The sequence below is a fragment of the Pseudopodoces humilis genome, chromosome 11 (genome assembly GCF_049639895.1).
Source record: "Pseudopodoces humilis isolate 2021_Gansu_Grassland_sample_001 chromosome 11, ASM4963989v1, whole genome shotgun sequence".
Classification (NCBI taxonomy): Eukaryota; Metazoa; Chordata; class Aves; order Passeriformes; family Paridae; genus Pseudopodoces; species Pseudopodoces humilis.
The window spans coordinates 18382920-18406567 of record NC_142210.1 but is presented as its reverse complement, the minus strand read 5'-3'; the positions used below and the strand labels follow the sequence as shown (position 1 = coordinate 18406567).

General features: G+C 39.1%; 1 protein-coding gene across 8 annotated transcripts in view; it reads right to left on the bottom strand.

The window, feature by feature from the left end:
- Positions 1–2200: 2200 nt before the first annotated feature.
- PEX5L (peroxisomal biogenesis factor 5 like) overlaps positions 2201–23648 on the bottom strand; it is a 106374-nt gene continuing 84926 nt past the window's right edge. For all 8 annotated transcript variants that reach the window (XM_088061023.1, XM_088061025.1, XM_088061028.1 and 5 more), the window contains 8 exons: positions 20635–20730; positions 14138–14254; positions 13073–13216; positions 12171–12241; positions 11206–11403; positions 9703–9868; positions 9177–9334; positions 2201–8575 (listed from right to left, as the gene is read on the bottom strand). In XM_088061023.1, coding sequence (XP_087917149.1) covers positions 8371–8575; positions 9177–9334; positions 9703–9868; positions 11206–11403; positions 12171–12241; positions 13073–13216; positions 14138–14254; positions 20635–20730 — 1155 coding nt within the window. In that variant the 3' untranslated portion in view covers positions 2201–8370. The remainder of the gene's footprint in view (positions 8576–9176; positions 9335–9702; positions 9869–11205; positions 11404–12170; positions 12242–13072; positions 13217–14137; positions 14255–20634; positions 20731–23648) is intronic.

Sequence of the window (23648 nt, the reverse complement as noted above, 5' to 3'; positions counted from 1 at the left end):
TCTGGTGTCTATGTGGATTCTTCTTCTTTGTTCTTGTCTGAAGGGGAATAGACAGAATGTGTTTTGATGCTGCCTCTCACTCTTTGTGGTCACGTTTGGTGTTTTACTTAAAAAAGCCCTGCATAGGGAGCAGAGTGGTTTGTGAGAGTCTTGATTTCTTGTGACTCCTGGCATTTCTGTGGATTTAAAAATAAAAAAAAAGTAAAATCCCCAAGCCCTGAGTGGATATACAACATGGCAAAAAAATAGAAAAGAGGTTTTAAGTTAGATTGGTTTCTTTGTTTTTAACTTTTAGGCCTATTGCTGTTCTTTGGTCACAAGAGTTGACAATGTTTGTGTGGAATTGTGCTGTCCTTTCACCCCAAATTTCTGCTTTATCATGGTCTTTAATTCCTCATATTCAGAAATTTCTTCTGCTGCTTAGTAAAGAAGTCTGTTTTCCTCACATCAAAAGGATTTTACATAGAAATGTGACTTTTGGGACTGGTATATGCAATAGGCTGAAAAAGAAGACTGAGGGGTGACAACTTTTTATAAGAACACGGGATCAGCAGCTGGAGGAGAGGTAAGAGGTAAATCTGGGCTCAGTGACACTTCTTGACATAGAAGTAGAGGACATGTGACATGTCAAGTGATAAGAAATGTAGAGATGGTTCAGCTTCTGAAGTCTAAACTTAGTGGTCTGTTTTGGTTTCTCTTCTATCACAGATGTCCTTTGTGACCATGGCAACTCAAGCCACGCTGTTCACACCACTTGTGGTGACTGGAAGAGGTGGGAGAGTGGCTCCCTGTACAAACTAACAAGCTCTTTCAGAATTTCCAGGAATTTCCTGTATAGGATTTGTGCCTGCTAGCTTTTGCAGACTGTTTGTGGGAGGCAATATTGGATAGCTGACAAGTTACCACCCTCTGCTTCTCCTCACTGAAGTGGGAGGTAGCCCCTCGGTGCCCCTCAGGTGTACTACAAACTTAACCTGAACAAGGGCAGCCTTGGTGGAAGAGAAATGCTGTAAAATTATTGAAAACAATTACTGCATGACTGACAGCTGTTTGGAGAGGGTTATTATGCTTTCAGATGTCTTTACCAGTGATTTTTGAGCAGTTTTGTATGTAGATTTGGTACTGATGCTTTTCTCTCACTGTGTTTGGCTCTAGGACAACAGTGCTGTGTTCCTGATCTGGGTTCCCTGTGGAGCACATAACCGAAGGATTTTCCTGCTGCTGCTTTGTCAGTGCATTTGAGCAAAAAAAACTAAACTAACCTTAACATCTTCCAGCAAACACACCAGTGTCAAGAGCCCACAGTTAATTTCATCCTAACCTAAGGGTTAGTGTGGATTTTGTGTCTGTTCCCTTTTGTTCCTTGGCGGAAGGTTCTGATTAAAGCCATAGGTTTTAGCCATTTGGTTTTTCTGACTTTCTTCTGAGCTTTCCTTCTGCAGGCAAACCATGGCTGTGTCTGCTGTTTTTCTGGAGCAGCCCAAATGTCCGTGGAGAGAGCCCTGCTTTTTCCTTAGCCCTGTGCTGTCACTGTCGCAGCCCTCATTGCCTGTCAGCTTTTCTGTCCACAGCAGCACACAGGAGTTTTTATCCCTCATGTCTGTGCTTATGTTGGTGTCTCACAGCAAAACCACAGAGTAGGAATGACATCATCCTTGTCAGCACTTTCACCTCATCCCATGAAAGACAGAACTGAAAAATGCTGAGACCCAGCTCCTACAGCAAGTTATGGGAAATTGCTTGAGCAATGATTTCAGTCACTGCATGTTGGCTTTGCTTTTCATAAAGGTTGGTTTGTGGTATTACTTCTGTTTTAATTATTGCATGATCTTCAGGAAATATTCTTACCTACTTTTTTCCCATTTTCCTCATACAGGCTATATGTGCAGAGCCCTCTGGGCCAGGCCTTAGCTGGCACAAATTTCAGTTTTAAGTATAATTGATCAACATGTCAAAATAAAAATCAATTCCTAAAATAGCTCTGACTCAGAGAAACAATTATTTTAGGAAAAATGAGAACAAAAACATCTTCAGGACTAAATATTTATGCAGAGAAACATGTTCATTTGGTAAACAGTAGGACAGAAGACCTCACTGAAAAAATTCTTTCAGTTGGAGACTTAGATCCCTCCCAGTTTAAGTAATTGAAGTCAAGACCCTTTTCTAGTTGAAAAAAGATTTTGAAATATTTGAAGCCACGGACAAAGTTTATTTTTAAAACATATTTAAAAATTGCACAGTTATAAATACAGGTAAATAAATACAATTTAATATGTGGAAAAGAACCCAAGGAAGGCATGCTTCCATTACAGTACAAAAATACTACATTAAGTGTGGTGCTCTGCAAATAGTCATCTATGACCTTAATAAATTTAACACATCCAGTATGCACATCATTCGTTTTTGAGGAAATATAGATTATTTTAAACAGCAGTGCAGGGAAACACCAAATTAAAGCATCAGTAAACTATAGGTCTGTGTTTAATATTATACACAGCTGATAATGCACTAAGCATACAGAGGCAGAGTTACCTGTAGTAAGAAACTGACCTTTTACCCCGTATGTTCTTACATTCAGATTCTGAATCTGGGTCAGTATGAGCCTTTGTGAGGGAATGTAAACATTCAGGTGTCAGGCTGAGCTCCCACCTCGGCAGCGCTGCCAAGCCCTGCCCCTGCACTTCCCCACGGGCACCAGGAGCTCCGGGAGCACTGGAAGAGTGTGCAGCAGCAGGGCTCTTCAGATGGCCCTGGTGAAAGGATCTGCCAACCCTGTAATCACTTCTTTCCTCTACGTTGGCTTAAAAATAAAGCCAAAAGAACTGATGCAAGATTGCAAAGGTTTTCAAACAGTTTACAGCATATAGAAGAAGCCACACAGAATACCTCTCAAAACTATATAGTTTTATTTTACTCTAGATATGTTATACTCTGATATATAAAATATATTTATAAATTTTTTTTATTTTTCTGAATTTACAATAGCTTACTGATATTAAAAAGGCTATTTAAATTGAAGGTTTAGCCAATGTCGATGGCATTCTGAAAATGTAGAAGGGGAAAAGAGATCAAAGCACATCAAGTCTTGACCATGCAAGCTTGCTTAATGGGCTGTCACATATTGCAAGCATTTGTAAAGTTACAGCATATTTTAGGAAAATTTAGATTCCTTCTGTCTCTTTACCTTGCCTAATGCCTGTTACTTTGTGGGCTGAGGCTCTGAAACTTCCCATGGATTCTATGACATGCCTGTTTCTCGTGTTGCCTACGTTTGTTCAAAGTTTCAGTGATCTCTTCATGCATGGCACTCCTGTTTTCTGACTTATTTCACCAGTCCAAAAATCAGTAGAACCATAATGAAGGAATCTGATTCTAGCCTAGGTAAGCTTTGAATAGTAGATAATACTGTATTGCATATCCACCATTTTTATTTTTATTTTCACAACGTGCAGTGCATTTTGTCTTACCACTTTTGTGAATACTTGGTATATTATTAACATTTATTACATAAATTCACTGTACAGACTGCTAAGCTGACAACACTGGTGACCAGAAATCACATTTTTTTCAACTGTGCAGGTAATTCATGCGAAAATAACTAATATGTCTCCTTGTGCAGATGCATGTTTGGGCAAAAGAGATCTACAACCAATTTATGCTGTGCTCCATTTCTCACTGGCTCCAACAGACAATGATTTAGGCCTCAGGCTTTGGCTGTGCCAGTAAGGACAGCAGTTGTTATTTCTGCCATGGAGGCCCGTGCTCTGTGGATGTTCCTAGGATACCTGGCTCTTCTGTGGTTGACACTAGAGATGGAGATGTGAAAATCCAAACAACCCAGATTCACTGTGAAAGCTGTGCAGATTTAGCTTTTTAATTCTTGAGAGGGTACTAAAACATGTCTGCAAAAGCTGTTATACAGATGTCTGTTATTAATTAAACACTTGGAGCAAACATGAAACCCATAATACAAAGTGAATTCTAAGGATGGGATTTTAAAAGGGCTCTGTGTTTGGTCTAGTCTGTTCCAGATAATATGAACAACTCAGATTTGAGTCTGGCAGGTGCAAAGGACTTGCAAAGTGTTCCACAGATGATATGAATCAATAGTTTAAAAATACCCTATGTGTGAGCCTTCTGCATGCATTCTCTAAACCCATGCTCAGGTAGCATTGCTGCATGCTCAGGGTTAACACTGCATAGTGGTTACTGGTTAATGTAGTTGCATGCAATATTGTCCTATGAGGTTTTGTGTCATTTGAACCTCCCCCTTGATATTTTTACAAGTGCTGTGATTTATCAGATCATAAGAAAATACCACCAGATACAGATATGTTTATGTGTGTGCCTACAAGTCAAATCAGTTCTTCAAGCTGACATAAACCAGTCTGTGGCCACAAGGCTCCTGTGTTCATTCCAGTTTAAAGAGGTCAGCCAGAAATGAGCCTTTTGCCTTCATGGCAAAGCCTCACTCCCTGAACAAGCCCTGTGATTCCAGTGCCTGTTCAGCACGTGCAGTGGTACCAGAGCCAGCCCTCTCCTGGTGACACCTGCATGTGAGCTGATCATGCAGAGTGCCGAGCACTCTTGTGCAGGCTCCAGGCTTACAGGGTTCAGCAGCTTGATGGATCAGGCTTCTAGGTCATTCCTAAAGCTTTGCAGAGGACAAGGACAGTCCCAAGCTGGAGTTAGGAAAACGTTTCGTTTAATTGCATGAAATATAAAATTGAAAAAAAAAATAATTCAAAAACTTGGAATCAGTTACCTGGCAGTGATAAATTACCTCTGGAAAAAGAGAGGAGTAACAAGAAAGGGAAACAGGGGTGGGACATGGTGATACACCATTGCAGCACTCTAACTGGGCCTCACCTCACAGATGCTCTACAGCATCCTGAAACATCTGAGTCTCTCCACTGCTGAAAGCAGTAGTCTGTATGTGAAAATGCTTCCCTAGACCTGATCAACTTTGTGTTTGTGATATCTTCCTACCCAGAGGAGTGGTGGCTTCGCCCCTGCAGTGTGAGACAGTGATACTCCCCTGGTAGTGCAAGGAATGCTGGCTCCCATCTTCCTTCCTTGCACACCTGGGCAGGGCAGGGATGGCAGAGGCTTTGACTTGGTCGAGCTCCCAGGGAGTGCTGAGAACAGGACCCAGATTTGCTGTCTCTCACTCTCAGGCTCAATCTGCTACTGTTCAGCACCTGCCTTATTTATCCCACCTCATGCTTGGTTAGAAGCACAAGTAGATGAATTTTCCATTCAGGTTGTTAATATGCTGCAGCCTCCTCACATATTTCCTCTTGCTGTTTCAGGCAAATATACAAACTTGTCCTGAATATTTAAGGAACACCAAGAGGAGGTCAGCTCAAAGCTGTAGCTAATCCTGTCTGCTGCACTGACAGTGCTTGCAGAGGGGGCTAAAGGAGAATGATAAAGCCCAAGATCCTAAGGAATTGCCCAGAAGCCCCAAGAGTTGCTGGGCCTGGCCTATCAGCCAGTCCCCCACAATGACCTGTCCAGAAGTGTGTGAGATGTGCCACTGTCCCCCATCATCTGCCCTGCTTCAGCCTTTCCCAGTGCCTCTGGCAGTGGCACATGGTTGACTGGCCACAGGCTACCTACAACAGGAGAGAGCAGCTGGGATAATCTCCAAGGCCATGCACATCTTTGGACAGGCTTTGTAGCCCATGTCCTGTGCAGCAGAGCTCAGGTGGAACCGAGCCTGCCCTGGGAAGGCAGAGTTCAGCCCTGGTGAGTTGTCTCAAGGTTACACACAACTCATGGCAGTCCCGTGGGTGTGGACATATATCAGCAGATAAATGTAGTTTTGAGCAGTGCATCCCAGGATAAATTGAAAGCTACCTACTTAGTCTGTTCTTTCTGGACAGGCTTGGACTTGCATAAGGTTTTCCTAATAATTTCTGTGTTACTCATCCACAGGCAGGAGGAGATGTTTAGTGAATTGCCATGAGAATCAAATACCCCTTGTCATTCTGACTTTGAGAAGTACTTCTTTTTTGTTGTTAATTTCAAAGATATAAAAATAAAGTCCCTGAACAGCTAATTCCTCTGGGTAAGCACTGATTATCCTACACCACAGCATAAAGGATATTCTAGAAGAACTTGTGTGATGGCAGGGCATCAAGCAAACTCTAAGCACATATGCCTTTGCTTTACAGCCTCTTCTCAAAGCTGCCTCCCTTCTCTCTTATCACTTCCCAGATTCAATTGCACTGCACCTTCTGCTCTGCCTTATCAATAAAGAGCTGTCATCACACATCGCTGTCAAAGCAAAAGAGCAAACTGTTGTCAGCAGATATGCATACAGCAGCCCACTTAGCTAAAGTGACATTCCCAGGCAGTCCCATCCTTAGAGAAAGCTGCAGGAATCAGTTATGAAACACCTGATAGATAAACAGGAATATATGTGCAAACAATGAATCAATAAAGAACTCTTAAAAAATTTTAGTAGTTTTTTGGCATTTCTCTTCAGTGGGAGAGTGAGGGGCAAGCCTGTTATTTTTCTAATGACAATTATTTTTATTTTACAACCTATAGATGGTGATTAGATGCAGTGATTACACTGTCTTAGATGGAATTTTCCTTTAAGTGGTGGCTCAAAATAACAGACAGCTGCAAGAAACTTTAGGTTTGTACTGGTGAAACTGTCCAACTCCCACAGAGCATGTTTCTCTGTGATCTGTGCAGTTGGATTTCTTTTTTTATCCCTCTGAGCTGGATTTTTCTTCTAATGTTGTTTATAGGAAATGTGCTATTTGTCCCACTTTAACACATTCCAGTAGCTACTCTGCACATTGAATTCCTGACCACAGATCAACACATCTAATTACACTTTTTATCTTTCACTATTCAGGAAAAATATTTAAAATACCAGCAACTCAAAATCACCTCCTAAAAATTTCTCTTCCCTCTTTGATTGACGCATTCATCCTGAGCTAAATGTGTTTGATTATAGCAGAATCAATCCATTCATCAGGGATTGGTACTGCCCCAACCCTGCTCCCCATTCATCCAGCCAGGGAAAATGAAGATAGTGTGTTTATATACACATTTGTAAGCAGCTACACATACTGGTGTTATCTAAGGATTTTCTCTGGTATCATGGAGGTTGTGGAGACTTTTGCTGCCGTTTGCCATGAAAGCAGGATCAAGCCTTGGGCTCGATCCTACAAGCATTATATAGACCAGTTTCTTTAGGGAAAGTTCTCCCTTGAGTGTGGTCTGCAGGCAGTAACTCCTATGAATATTTTTCTTCATTTTCAATGAAGATCTGTAGCTTGTTATGTTCTGAAATGACATTTGCATACAACATGTATGTGCATGCACATGCATGTATATGTGTAGTACGTGATGGATGCATATAATAATCTTTCTAGTTAATGCAGTTTATACTCTATTTGCATTTTTAAACATAAGAATACTGAAAACCCTCTCATTGCATTTCAGGAAATGATATTTGGTCCTCTCTGCCAACAAGGCTGTCCTGTACATTCCATTGTTGGTGACTAAAATAAAAGCATAGCACTATTTTACAGGAAGAAAGATTAAAGTGCATAAGTACATAGAAAAGTGCAGACCCTGCCACGAGCTCCATCAGGCTGTCCCAGATCAAGGACAGCTGGTTTCAACAGTAACAATTCCAGAGTAAATTGTCTCTTCTGCTGGCAACACTTGGCTTCCCCTAATGTACCTGGCCTCATCCCACAGCCCTCCATGGACTATGTTCCTCTTGATATTGCACATGGCTTATGAGCCTGCAGAACTGGGCCCAAATTAATCCAGGTACCTTTGGTAGCAAAAAATTGATTGCCAGCTAATAAATATATTAAAAACAAAACACATCCTTTTTACATGCCTCTACCTTCAGAGCTGTGTTTGAAATGGACCTTGAGAAGATTTTTCATCAAAGAAACCAAAGGATAGGGAATCCCCACTGTGGGGCAAAGTGGTGTCAGCATAGTACAATGAGATATTAAGCAGGTTCCTTGGATGCACTGCTTGCCATTCTAATGTGCAATAACCATTATCTAGGTTTCTTCTTAAGATACTTTTCTTTTTACAGCTGTATGTACATAGAGAGATATAGCTTGCATGGGATGAAGATTCTTCAGAAACTGCTATTTCATCTAGTTCAGGGCTTTGTCCGATTAGCCACAGCTCATTTCAACCTTTTGAATTTATTTACACTGTTTTTGTGCTTTTGAACTTTTCCTTTATGAATAATGTCTGAAGGAATTCCCCTACCGATCTACAGTCATGATCTTTTGGAAAATGTGGTCATTGGGGGATGAGTAATAAAAAAGTTCTCTGTTTCCTAACACAATTTAATCAATTTTTGAATCCTTTTTATTACGGCTCTAGATTAAAAGCTCTTAAGAGAATGTCTAGATCACCCACGTTGGCAGCTTGAAATAGTTCTGGCTGGTCCATCATAGACAGAGCAATCCGAAGTGCTGCCCAAATATTGCCTGATAGAGCGGGGTGAGGAACCTGCTGTTGATTTCTGCTTTTCCTTTGCAAACTGAGAGCAGTGAGGAAATTGCTGACAGCCTCTCTGTAGGGAAGAAGAAAAAAAAAGAGAAACAAGCAATGGAATTTGCTTAACAACTACAGGCAAACTTTCTAAAGTTCCATGCCAGGCTTAAATACATTATTTTACTATGTTCATCAGTCCCTTTGTGTTGTTCTTGCTTGATTTTCATCAATCAGGAGGGCATGGCTTGGGGTAACACAAAACTCAGTCTAACCAAACATTTGGGAATACTCCCTGTTGCAGCAAAGCTCCCCTTCATCTTTCCTGACTTAACCTGAGAGCTGGGACCCTGGAATATCACCTTTATTCCTGAAGGATGTTTTTGATGGCATGGATTACTTGAAGCAGTTTAACTCATTTCCCTTTTAAAGATTGGCTCTTACATTTTCTTTCACAAAACTTTTAAGAGCAAGAACAATCCCACTGATTATAAGAGTACTTGCAGGTAAAGCTACAAAAATGCTTTTCAGTCCTTTGTAAAAAGTTACGACAACATTTTACAATAGCTGAGATTATGTAGCTACATTCTGATTATTTTTTTCTTAGATAACCCCAGCTTGAAAATGAATTTTCACTTGGTAGTTGTTATGCCTGACTTTGTTGGCACATTTTTCATACTCACCTGTATGCCCCTAGGTTGATGCAGCTTATCCCCAGGTTGTATCTGGACCTGATGAAGCCAGGTTGTATTTCCAAAGCTCGTGTATAGGCCTCCACAGCTTCTTCACTGCGATCCCCGTTTGCCAAGGTTGCCCCAAGGCGGTTCCATAATGTATAGTCCTGGTGAGAAAATGAGTTTTCTACTGTAGGTGTCAAGAACCAGGCATAATATCTCATTTTGGCTTGCAAAGGAAGGAGGACTATAGAAAATAACAGTATTGTATCTTAATTGACAAGGAATGTGAGGTTCTGACTCATGATCAAAGGCAACTTTATATATCTAATACCATTAATCAGCTCACAGGTAGGAATTGGACATGCATAAATATCCTTCTAAAGAGGGATGTCTTGTAATTAACATTTCTATTTCAGGTCTTAAAATTTTAATGGCAGAAGTGGCATGTCATTAATAATAGCCTGATCCAGACAGGAAAAAGGAAATGGCCTGTAAAGCTAAATTTTTAAAAATGTAAAAGTATAAAATGTACCTCTGGTCGAACCGTTAAAGCAGCACTAAATGCATCTATTGCTCTGTTAAATTCTCCATTCAGGTGAAAAAGAACCCCAAGTCCTGTCTGCAGGTCAGGGTCTATCATATCACCATTCTGGTGAGCAGCCTCCAGGTACAAATCCTTTACTTCTTCAAGTAATGAGCTGGACAAGGGAAAAAAATAACTTAAAGATCCATCATATGGTCATTTACAAATATTTCAATGTTGATTGTATAGCCTGAAATTAAAATCTTTGTAGTGGATTTATCAGAAATGTTATGCTCCTAAAATTTGTGAATGAGCTTCTTCACCATGGCCAAGGTTTACTTCAGGGTGCTGTTGCAAACCCACGTCTGAAATAAAAAAAGTGTGTGAAATGAGGTCAAAGAACAGCCATGAACCCAAGTGGAGTGACGCGAAGGTTTATTAAAAGTATTCAAATTAGATAAGTTTCTCAGACATAAAACAGAACTTAACTGGCAAAAATAGTAGTATTTTTAAGAGGAATAGATAAAGGACCAGCCAAGACCCTTGAAGGAAGATGCCAAAACATAAGAAGACTTCTGTGCCCACTGTAGCTTCTAAAAGCCTTTGCACTGACAGCACCAGATGTCAGCAGGGTGAAGCCAAAGTGGAATAACACACTTAGCAATTAAGCAGAACTTGCATATTTTATTTTCGCTCATACAAAATTATCTTGTCAACCCAGGACTTGTAAGTGATGAGGGTAAAACATAAGGCCTGTCTTCAAAATGACAAGCAGTGAGATAGCCTGAGTGGTTTGGTTCTCTAAATCATGTTTATGCCTTTAATGACTTTATTATGCATCTCACAGTCCAGAGGTACTTGTTTAGTGTCCTCATGAAATCATGATGAAGGGCTGCCAAATGATGATTTTTTTGTATTTAAGATGATTGAAGATGAATCAAATGGCTGTGCTGTCTCTTGGTTAGAAGCAGAACAGGTTTTAAACAAGCAGGTTCCACCTCTCAATACTCTCAGTGAACTCAATTTGCACTGCAAAATGGTTCATTCCTGGATTCTACTGGGTTGGGGATATGGTAAAACAGTAGGAACAATGAACAGCAGGAAAAACACACACATGTAGAGCTGGATAAAGGCTTGGAATGGATGTGGAAGCAGCTGAAGGATGTATGCAGGATGTGGGAATGCAAAGGCAGGAGACAGGGACAGAGGAAAGTGATGGGAGTTGAGGAGAAGTATCCTTTTATAGTTGGTTTTTTTTTAGCTTTTTTCGGGTTTTTTTTGGTTTCTTAACTTCCAGGGATGGTGTAAAAGATAAAGCCTTCAGTCATTAAATCAAATGTTCTCTGCTGGCTTCCCTCTCCTGCTATTAGAGAGACATTAGAGACATTAAAGACATGTTCTTCCATCATAGGGAACAGGCTAGATTTCTACAGAACAAGGGGACACAGTAGGCACCATCAGTCCTAGGGATATCATTAGTATTTCCTCCATGAGGTTTTTCACTGCATTTACCTTTCATCTGCTGTCTTAGACATCCTCCTGGTAAGTGCTGGGGACCCTTTTTTGCTTCTCACTATATACTTGTATTTTGGATTTTGCTTTATCCAGTTTCTCAGGGCTTGATAGGCTTCTTGTTGATGGCCAGTGTTGGTATAACTCACAGCCAGGGCCATCAGAGCTTTCAGGTTGTTTGGCTGCAGTTCCAAGCACCTAGGCAGAAAATATAAGAATATATTAAGATATTTCTGCAGCCAAGCACAATGCTTGAATTGTTCCAAAATAATTCATGTAAAGAAAATCATAATCATCGCTGTTGCTCTTTTTGAAAATGGGATGAGCAAGCTCCTAAATCAAGCACCTCTTAGATTTCTATCGAGGTAAGCTAATAAGGGACATATAAACAAGATTGAGTATCCTTAGGTGAAACAACTTCATGGTTATCAGTGCTGATGCAATGGAATATTGCTTCAAATGGAAGCATAAAAACCCATTACAGAAAGATAACAATAATGATGATATTTTGGAGCTCACATTTTATGTGCAACAATTCTGTGATCTTCACATCTCCACCAACCTAAAAATGTTGGCAGTTTAGCATTCAGCAGCTGAAGGGAGCTCACTCCAATTAAGAAAACCACTTCATTAAAGGACAGACTACAGAAAATATGCCAAGTGGCTGGAATGTAAAAGAGGCACTTCATTTGCATCATGCCTAACTCATATTTATCAGGCCATGTAACTTTTCTTTTGTGCATGCACTTAAATTACTCCATGAAATATTGCACTTATTTAATAAAACAGAAATATTAATTACTAGTCATCCCTCTGAAGTCACTGGGAGTTTCTGTATCTGTGTCAATGCTCTACTCTGCTAAATTAATGCTTCACATTCCAAGACAGGAATGACATTAAATATCCCCAGGTCCTCATTACCCAGTGCTCATCAGACCCCAGATTTAGGACTCATCTCCCCCTACCTTTGGAGGGCCACGATGGCTGCCTGCTCATTTTCATTTTCTGCCTGTGTTATACCCAGGAACTGCCAGGCCTGCAAAAATAATAATAATTTAGTTTGTTAAATATATCCAACTGCAAACAGAGTTACAACCATTATCACTGTTAAATGCAGGGGTGAGGAAAAGCAGCAGATATGTCCAGCACTAACCACAGATTTTTCTACAGTGTGCACACCAACAGTTCCAATCAATGTAGTTCTGAATATCTTCAGGCCTAATAAATATTTACAGCCAATGAATGCATGGGTATTCTGTCAGTGTATAATCAAATGCTGATTTCTTAAATTTGAGTTACTGCACATTTTAAATTTTGCCACAATTTTATGGAAAATAGAGAAGAAGAAATATTTAGTTGTATATTATATATATTAGGGGTTTTTAGGGAGCTTCTGATTCTCAGCTTTTTTAAAATATGCTGTTTAATTTAATGTAGCAGTAGATTCAAAGAGCCCTAGATACAGCATAAATATTTTTAACATTTCACAGAAAACAGACTTTAAATATAAACTAGTTGAAAATAGCAACAGTGAAGAAATTTATATAACTTAAAAAATTTTTTCAACAATCTTATTAAATCAGAAATATTCATCTTTTTTATAGCAGTGTTTACAAGATAGTTTGAAAACATCAGGATATGAAGGGAAGGTTTGAAATATTTCAAACAACGGTGTTTCAAAAACAGTCTCATCCTACGAAGAACTCATTGTTATCTATTTTAAGGCACACATTAATTCATAACCCTTAGAATCCAATGTTTCAGTCAGTCATGACTGGCAAAGGTTTGAGCTCAGAAATCATTCCATCATTCCATGCAGAAGGGAGTTCCCTTTCCCTTTGCCAGGAAAAGGCACAGCAGCGAATACCTCGGCATCGTTGGGCTCTTGGAGAATTGCAGCCTCCAGGTATAAGATTGTAACAGGCAGGTCACCTTCCTTCATTTTCTTCAGTCCTTCCTCAAAAGCACCAGGCCAGTCTTTGAAGGGGTTGTCAGTGTGGAAATAATAACCCTGGAGAAGAGAGATAATGGACCCGTGATGAGTGACAAGTTGCAGGGAATGACAAGTCTAAAAAAATGCAATGACTCACTATTTTCCAGCTGGGTGTAAACAACCTTTGTTCCGTGGAAATGGCACGAGCTCCCCCGTGGAATTTCAATGACAAAAAGTGTAAAAAGTCACATCACCTGGCATTTATGTTTCTGCTCTCTTTATTTTGACTTTAGCTCCATTTTACTTACTGGTACTTGTGCTGGGCTCTCCACCAAAGATAATGTCAACAACTCAAGGTGGCTGAGGAAGAGCAGGACTGACCTCTGAACCCAGGACATCCAATGTGATGAGCACACACCAAGGAGCTGACTCCCTGCAGTGCTCATAACCTCATGGCTGCTCAGTGGAAGTCCTGAAATCTTCAATTAACCTTCCAGAACAGTGATGCAAGCACCTGACTTTATTTTAGTATTCTTTTAAGTTTTGCCTTTTTCTCTTGTTAAGAGTAAACTCTTAAGTTTTTATGCTGCAGTGTAAAGGGTGTGTGGTAATATCACCTGCATAACAGAAATCCAATTAAAATATGGAGTGGAAGGAATGAAGAAAAGGGATGGAATCTCCATAACTTCTATCCTCAATAGTTCTGGCCCAGGTATTTTTATTTGCTTTTCCTTAAGTGGCTGTCTTCAAAAGTGCCCATAAATCCAGAGCTGCTTTGTGATCTTTTCAGGTGATTTTAGGCTGTGTTCAAGTCTAAATATATTCTCACTGTTCAAGGTCTTCTAATCTGCCCCACTCACAGGCAATCAAAGAGGATGAGCTCTTAGGGGTAAAATTAGCTTCCTTGTCCACAGAATTTCCTTGGGTTCCCTGGAAAAGCTGAGGTTCATCTCAAATTTGCACAGGGGGGATGTACTGCAATAAAAAACTTGGTGTTACCTTCTCAATGGTTGAGATAGTGACTTGCCCTGGTGCTTCCTGGTTCTCTGAAATCCAGTTTCTGCGAGCCATTTCTTCCCATTCTGCTTGCATTTTATCCCAAAACTCTGTATCAGACTAGAAGAAAAGGAGGAAAAGAGAAAATGAACAACAAAACTTTAAAATTAAGGTATTTTTTTTTTGAAAAAAACCTTTTGTATTTCTTTCTATCGGTGGTCTCAGTGTCACTTTTGCTGAGCAGTATTAGTTCTATTAATAATCACATGGACTGAAATACTACAGCTCCTGTTTAGAATTTCATATAATTAAATTTAATCTCTTATATTGGAAAGCATTTTGTCAACAGAAAACTCTTTATCTCAGAGGCAGCGTATGTCCTGTTTGAAGCAGGATTTGCAGCAGCTTACACTGCATCTTATTGATGCTAACAGCAAATTGTTACATAAAATTTGAAGGCAATTAATGGTGCAAGTCCCTGGACAAAGAAAAGAAAGAAAAAATAAAAGGAAAAAAAAGAAAAAACCAACTAAGTGCATATGCAAAAGAATAACAATAGATAAAACAGTTTAAAGAGAGCAAGCATTGCTTACTTTGTATATTCAGCATAATTTTCAGCTAAGAGAAAGAGAAATGTCAAAGCTTAGAGAGAGGGTGTTTGCATAAGAGATGTAATACAAATTGGGCTTTTTGACATAGTGGACAAATCTTAATGCTGCATTGTATACTCTGCTGGTGAGAGGAATCTACAAGAGATTATAAAATCACACAGTAAGATTAATATTCAGCTCAAAGATGAGGGAAAAATGCACATACAAGGGAAACAGAAATTATGAAAAACAGATGAGATTTAGGACAACGAATGAGATTAGCAACAACCAGAAGGAGGGAACAACTGTGGCTACTAGAAAATGATGCCAAGAAATAGAAATAGAATTAAGGAAGGGGAGAATCCAAACTGAGGTGCTACTTTTTCAGCCTCCACACACCAGTCATGGGACTCTGAAAAGGCGATCTGTAGCAGAGTATTTGCAGAGAACTACAAGCCTTTCCAAAATTCTCCAGTTCCTACAAGGACATGGCCAGTGTTTCAGTGAGCTGACAGCACTGGGGGCACAGTTTCTCAGCTTATTTATATCAACGACAGCAGCACAAATAAATCTATTGAGATTTTGACAGAACCATTTGAGAGCAAGGTGCTGATCAAAATTAATTGGAGGTTTTGTGAACTGGTCCAGATAGTTTTGTGGGAATCTTTGTTACAAGGCTGACAACTTTGGTACAACTCCACAGCCAGAAATGGCTGGAAAAATAGAGCTTAGATTGTGATTTCATGGTTTGCTGCAACCCTCCTTAGGTGCTGGGGAAAAGGAAAGCATACCATCTTCCATCCAGGAAGAAATTCAGGATTGCCTGAATTCTGTCTTCAATACAGGATGGTCTGAATCATGCAGTTATTGGATGTGTGAAGGTATCTGCTATGCTCCTCAGTGGAAAAGAAAATAAATTGGGAATCATTCACCCTTGGAGAGGAGATTTCACTCCAGGTAATAGAAGTGAACTGCCCCTGACCAATCTGTTACACCACTTCAGGATCTGCTCTCATGCCAGACTTGAAGAAAATACATTCATATAAAGAGTTGTGAGATTGTACTGAAATGTCCATTTAGGGTTTGAAAAGGCTGGGATGAGTCAGATCACTCCCTCTTTAACTCCTATCAGCTATGACCAGAGGCAATTGGATCCCTAAAAATATCCTGTTCAACAGATGCCTCCATCAATTGCTTCTCATTCAGCACAAATCTGCGCTGCACTGAAATAAAAATTATGTGATCGTGTTTTAACTAGCAGTAATTTTGAGATTCAGCATGAAATAAAAAAGTGGAAATTTCCCTTTCCTTCAGATTAAAATTAATAAAACTACCAAAAACTAATCAGTAATGGCCTTATTTAGCCAGATTAATTTATAGAAGTAATTATATATATATATATATATATATAGTATGATATTTATATTGGAATTTTTGCTTGCATTTTCCCCCCAAAAATTCTTTATGAATCAATGGTATGGAAACATCAAATCATATTTCTGCAGATAGTAAGCAAGCATATAAATGGAATTAGGTCTTAAATTCTGCTGTTCAATTATATATTTATAATTCTCACAGAAATTCACAGTGTTTATACTCCACGTAAAAAAACCAGTGAATTACTGTGCTCCCAGGTAACCCTCCTGAATGTCCACCTACAGAGAGTCAAAGGAGAAGGGAAAATGCAATGAGGAGAAGACCAGCTTTGCTATAATCTCTCAGTTCACCCTACACTACTTGGACACAGGACCATTTTGCAATGCTAAGGAAAGATTTGCTTGTTTGGGCCAGGCTACAGCATCCTGAGGACATTCAGCACGAGGGGTTCTGGTACAGAAAAGCTGCACTGAGCCCCTGGACCAGGCACTGACCCAGTGCTGCAGTACCAATGTCAACAGCAGAGCAGTGCAAGGTCCTTGAGGAAGAGAATTGTAAATACTACACACATTTAAATATTGTAAATATTACACTCTTTGCTGAAGGTCTAAGTCTATTTCAGCTGCCATTAGTAGCAATTTTTTCATTGGTTTCAGTGGCAGGAGGGTTAAATGAATACTGAGCCTTATGAAAACCTGGCTTTGGATCAAGGCTGCTAGATCTATTTTTAACTCTATTTGCTACACCACTGCTGCCAATTAACCTCATTTCAGTGTTTTTGCCACCTTAAGGCTGGTGAAGAACTTTGCACGAGCCAAAAGTTTTCAGACCAGTTGAACACATTTAACACACTCTTAGATCATCTGCAGCAGTTAAGAGGAATGACAACCAGGAAAAATGTTCATACCATCTGACTGCTTCCAAGCAGAAAATTCTGCATTTTTTCAAAGAGGCTATTTTTACTCTTAGTATTTAAAAATATGCTGAAGCAGTTAAACAAATGGGAGGCAAAATATTTCCAGGCTCTCTATTTCCTACGATCCAATGAAAGGGGGAAGGAGATGTATTTATAAATTTACCTATTGTCATAACTTTTAGAATTTTGCCTCTCCTGTATTTCCAAAAATTACTTTACAGTATTCCTAATTGACCAATGCATAATAAAGGTTCTGTCATTGTTTTCTGAGTTATTCTATTACAATACTCTGATGTGAAAGACACAGTGAGTTAAACTTGTGTGCTTAACTAGGCAACATTTCTTTGATATTGTCTTGAAACAAAATCTGAAAATTTTCCTACATTTTAAAGATAAAAAATGTTTATCAAGGCAAAGATTCCCACTGTGTTTTGAAAGAGTATCAAATGAAATGCATCTGAATGACTCAAGTTCCTAGTTGCTAATTTAAAATATGGTTTGCCCAGTTTAAGCCCATCCAAAGAAATGTTGTAATAGTGAGACAGGAACATTGTAGGTACAGAAAGGACTCCAACCAGTACTCATGGGAACCATAAAGCTGATGGTCCTGGAATATGTTTTCCTAGGCTAGAACAAATTAATCCCATCTTTTTCCTCCTATTGTCACATAATTTAGCTGTAATGTGCTCTGATGCTTCAAAGCAGTACACTACACAGCAGATGGTTCATGTGACATTGTGTTGTAAATAAAATGATGCTGGGAAGGACAGCTCAAAAATTCTTACGCATAAGCTCACAAAACAGTGTGGCATCTGCAGTTTAATCAGAGAAATATGGGATAAGAAAATAACAAAACACCTTTTTTTCCATCTCAGAGACACAAAGCTGGAAATTTTTGCACCTCCTTGCTTTTATTTTTATTTATTCTTACCCATCACCAGGAGAATGGTGGTTGAGAAAACAATTGTTTTAATGGAATGTAAGTACAGGATGGATTGGAATTCCCATCCTGGCATTTTTTAAAAATTCAAAAGTAGCGATTTTTGGTGAAATAGAGCTAATTATTAGAAAGATTGTGTTAAAAAATAATTCTATTTTTTATAATAATAAAGTAAGAATAAAAGTTCTTACAGCACTTAGAAATTATTGAGACAAAAGATCATGAGGCAAAAATCAAGTACAATTTCCAGAATAACAGAAAAGGTAGTGAGGTCTACAAGCACCCAAACACTGCAGGGGGATCTGGACCCTCTCTAGTAAAAAGCTATTTTACTCACCACTTTATTCTTAAAAGATTCCCCAATGGCATAGACATCTTTAAACCTTCTTAAGAAAGAATTACCTCACAAATCTTCATTAATCTCAAAGTTTGACATCTTAAAACCATTCCCAAAGCTCTGAAGTGAATACAGGGTGGAGGATAAAGTTTGGTGTCTTCATTTACTGAATTTTTAATTAATTCCTTTTGAACTAGGCCACAAAGAACCTGAGACTTACTTCTTTTTCTTGATCAGTTTTCTGGCTAATCTTTCCACTTGGAGCTTTCCCAATCGAAGAATATTACAGAAACATCTAAAGCCTAAAAAATGAATTTTTGACCTGTATCTATTCTCTGCCTAACAAAGCACTAATCTTGCTGAGATGGGCCTCAATTTATTTCAATCACTCCAGCTTTCTTACCACTTCATTTTAGCTAGGATGAAAATTCAGCCCTTTTCATATGCAAATGGAAATAACTGCTCTATAAGGTCTTGAAGAATTCCTTTACATTTTAACTACCTGGCCCAAGGTTCTATTTTAAGCAGAAAGAATAACTTAAGGCTGCCAGCTACATTTGGGGAAACATTTAATTTGATTCTTCTTAATAGCCATTTTTGAGACTACTCTAAAGTATTTTAACAACCTGTCTCTGTTGCCTCAGATTGACCTTTTAGTCTGCAAGACTTTTTATTTTTTTTTTACAATATATTCTCCTCCTTACTTTACTCTGCAAAGTAACTCAATAACGTCTTGTAATCTGTTGTTGGACTCAACTCATTTTTCTTTCTGCTGAGTGTCTGGAACTCCCCATCACACAAGTTGCTGGCAGTTGCAGGAGCACTGACATCATTTGCACCGAGATGTTCAGCATCACGTTCCCTGTGCTGCCTGCACAGGTCACAGCATAGGATCAGCCTGCAGTGCAATTGGGAACATCTGAAGTATTTTAAGCAGTGGCAATCTGAAAGCAAGTTCCCCCCTTTCCTGCCAGGAGCAAATGTGTATGATGTGAGACATCAAAAACATCTCCTGTGCCTCACCAGCAGCTGTTTATGAAGAATTCATTTGATCTGGAAATAAAAAATGCCTTCCATGCTTAGTTTATGAAAGAGCTAATTTACTGATTGTGTTCAGTTTTGTGTGTGCAATAAAATCCCGAGAAACCATGCTAGAAACCCTGCATCTTACCATAGCATATCATGAAAAAAACCTACAAATCAGATTAGTTACTTCAACAAGAAATTCTCTTTCTAGCTAGAAGCTAGTTTCAGGTTTAGGCATAGTTTTGTTTCTCATCAGCCAATATTAATCCAGAATAGTTTGATTGTCAACACTGGAATTAGAATGGCTTAGAACGAATTACAAGAGTATTAAAATACATGTCTAAAATTTAAATTTAAGCTCAAACATCCCTAAAATGTTCTAGATGGTTTGGAGACTAATGAGCCTGCAGTCCATGCTAAAAATAACCAGTTTTGAGGAACTGGTTTCACAGCTTCATCCTCTGCACCCTAAGAACTCATTTTAGCAGCTGTTACATAATTTAGCCTGAAGCTCTGTCCTTGCTGGAATTGAGCTCTCTTGGCTCTTTGTGGCAATGGGGTTTTGAAGGGTTGCCCATGGAACCCCTGAGAAGATAATGATGCTCCAGATCAATGCTTATATCTAATTTTCTCTTGAGTTCTATTAAAAAACCTGCATTCTACTTTGTGTCTAGACAGGATTAATTTGGACTAGTGGTGTAGGACAACACTCAGGAGAGGTTTTAGATGCTGGAAATGTAGAAGTTAGTGAAAAAGAAACCAAAAGTGCAATGGGAGAACTATCCAAATACCTTTATCTTTTCAAACCAAATAGATTTACCAGAAAACAAGAATACTCCTGTGCTTATCATTCTGCCACTAGTTGTAAAAATGTGAAAAATTGTGCATGGTTGGTGCTTATGTACAGCTCTGCTTTACACCAGGCAGTTCATCATTCTGAGCTCTGGTTTCACAGTGGAGGCTTGGTTTGTGTCTGGGCTTAAAGAACTGATGGCACAGAATTGCTGGGGAGAAATGTTTCCCTCTTTTACTTGTGGTTTGGATTAGCTCCATTTATGGGGCATTTATCCATATGCTCTAACAAATAAAAATCCAGCCTAAAAACTTGGTTCTAATGTTTTTTATAGCTAAGGGGTTTGGATTTCCTTTATTTTAAAGAGACAAGCTGTGATTTTAAATTAATAGCTTCATGAATTGCATCTTTTCTCTGCTTTAAATAATCCAATTCCAACTTTCTCCTCTGCTTGTGCTGCAAGATAAAAAGGAAATCTGTAGAACATCAGCTGAAAATGAAAACAGTAAATGAAATAATACCTCAACAGCTGCCTTTGCTCTTTCAAATTCCTCCTCCAAGGAGTGATTTCTGGAGAGAAGAGGTGTTCCCCAACGCTGCTCCTTACTTGACCGTGCCTAAAAAACAAAAGAGTAAATTAGAAAGGGATGATAGACTCTCTGTTACACTTCTGAGTTATTTCCCTAATTGTCTAGAGCCCCAAATGGCTTTTTTCTTGGGGAAAACTACTTGGTTCCCTGCATGAATTCCTCTGAATTCTCTTACACTGTAGCAGAGACCACTTCTCATGGGAAGCAGAGTAATTTATCTTTTCCAGATTTTTCTTTTCACTCAAGATATGTGAAAGATAAGAGACATCCGAGAAAAGGCAATGTAAGAGTTGGACTACAAAAGGAGAGAGCTGACTATTTTGGATGAGACTTTTATATTACTTGTTCCTTCTGCATTATGACTGTAGGAATGCATTCCACTGACTAGGATCCAGGAGGAAAACATTTTTTTCCTTGCACATTTTGTTGGTTTTCCTTCAGGTTTTCTTTTGGGATCACATTAGAGAGCCAGGTTTGCCCTGGATTTCACTGGAAGGGCAAATCCTTTTTACAATCAGCGCCTCCCTTATGTAACATTGGTCAATCCCACTGGAAGCACATAACAACTTTTTCTCTGTTCTTTTTCTAAAAAAAATTTTTTGTTGTTTATTTTATTTTATTTTTGCAAAAAGCACTGTAAAAAACCAAACAATATTTAAGGATGGCAGAAAAGGCACAAAGTGGCCTAATCTTACTAAACAAAGCTTTGACTGCTAATCCCTTCCCTAGTGTTTGTCAAGAGGTTAAACTCATTAGCCACTTGTGTGCCCGTGCTTCCAATTGCATTAATTTCCCTGATTATATTTCTGATGACTGTACTTGTAATATTCAATTTCGGTGAACAACACTGCTAAAAGACTAATTTTGATCATATCAGACTCCTTGGGCTGTCTCTGCAGATGTTGGAATGGTCACTGACATCAGACACGTTTCTGAGCTCTCACATGTCACGTGTGATGTATGGACAAACATTTCTCCTGGTTGTACACATATGGCTTCTCTCCCAGGAAGGTGACATTCATTTGCCAAATGAGCTCTAGGATTTCTGTGTTGTTCCTGAGGCTTTGGTCTCCCAGAGGGTGATGAGTGAAATGCACATTGAGTGGGTGAAACACACAGGGTCAGAAAACAGCGATACAACACAATTTCTGTGAGAAGCACGTGGTGGGCACTGCGTGGGTTCTGCGCTGGCCTCTGGACTTTGCTCTGACAGGAAACTCAGAGTGTGAGGGAATGTCTGCCCTGAGGATCAATTGCTTCTGCTTTCACATCTTCTACCTCTAGTCCCTGTTTGGAAAATGTTATTTTCCTTTGGTGAGGCCAGGAAAATATTTCAGGTTCTCATTTGAAACAAACCAAAACCCAGTCTTAGACATAAACCAGCTCTTTTCCAGATGAATAGAATTTAGGGCAGAAGAGATAAGAGGTTCAGATAATTCATTTGTCTGCGTATCACATGATGGCATTTGTCACTCAACACCCATGGAACCAAAATTATGGTCTTCAGAGAATAAACTAAGGTTGTCTGGAGTAAATATCTTTGAGGAAGCTGCTTGGGTTTAATTTAAAGTTAGCAAGAGACCTTAATGTCATCACTTTGTTTGCAATTTGTTTAACTGCCATCTTCATTCCTCTTATTAATTTTAATTCCAGTTTCCCTCTATTACTTCTTACTTTTTCCCATACTTTTTAATACACTATATTTTCTCTGTAGAAAGGTACTGACTATTTTAATCAGGTTTTAGTGACATGAGGACATTTAATGATATAAAAGCATCGCAATATTAAATGTTCTCAATATAAAACATTCAGATTTTAACCTTTTCTGTCACTTTTACTGTACCTCTTAATTTTTTATAGCCATACAGACAAGCAAAGTGAGCCCTTTATTCCAGTACCTGTCTTGCTGCTTCTCTATGCAGAAATCAGGTGATCTCCTGTCTCCCACTAATTATGTTTGCTTCTACACACTGCTCTTCCCCCAGTTCTGCACAGGGAACACTCCTGTTGCTTCAAACTGCCTTCCAGCAAAGTGTTGTAAGTGGAGCCTGCATTCTTGATCTGAAATGTGTGATTTTCCAAGGGATAGTTTTGCAACAAATATATTTATATATAATATATTTGTAGAGATGCCTTGATCACCAGCTCCTTTTTATATATCCCTTATTTTAATTGTTTTGATTCCACTGTTGCATCATATGGAAATATTCTGAGGAATTGGCTAGCATGTTTATTTTCAGATCAATAAAACTGAAGAACATTGTTCCTCTTTGGAATCCCAGAACAAATCCCTATGTGATTATAATTCCTAGTAAATAACTACTGCTCCTGAGACTGCTCCTGAGGCAGGTTGGCCAGTTTTAACAACTGGCTTTATTCACATTGTGTGGTGCCAATTTTACAATCAGAGTATGACATGGTAATTCAAAACCCTTGTAGAATATCACAAATCAACATTTATCAACTCAACCTGTAATCTGATCAAAGAATTAAATTTGTTTTTCTTGACACAGAACTCTATTGATAGGCTCTAATTGTGCTCCTGGCCTTTTCATTATTTATGATTGGCTCCAGCAAACCATTTGATTACTTCTGCTTTTTACCCTTTTGTTTCCAGTGACTGCCATTCCTTAGGTGAAGGACACTCCTGGAAATGAGGATGTTCAGACTGAGCTGTACTGCAGGAGGGCACAGTGAGCTTCCAGGGGCAGCACAGGGGCGAGGGGGAAGAGGACAAGAAGCACTGAGATCCCCTCCACATGTCAGAGCATACATTGTCCCCACATCATCCCCACAGAAACAGATTTTCTCCTCCACTACAGCAGGAGGGGGAAAAAGGTCGTTAACAAAAGCCACATAAGCTGCATTTGCGTGCAGACAATGCAGAGTGCTCCTGTGGGTTGTGACACCCAGTAGTGAAGAGCCCATGAGAGCCCAAACTTGCT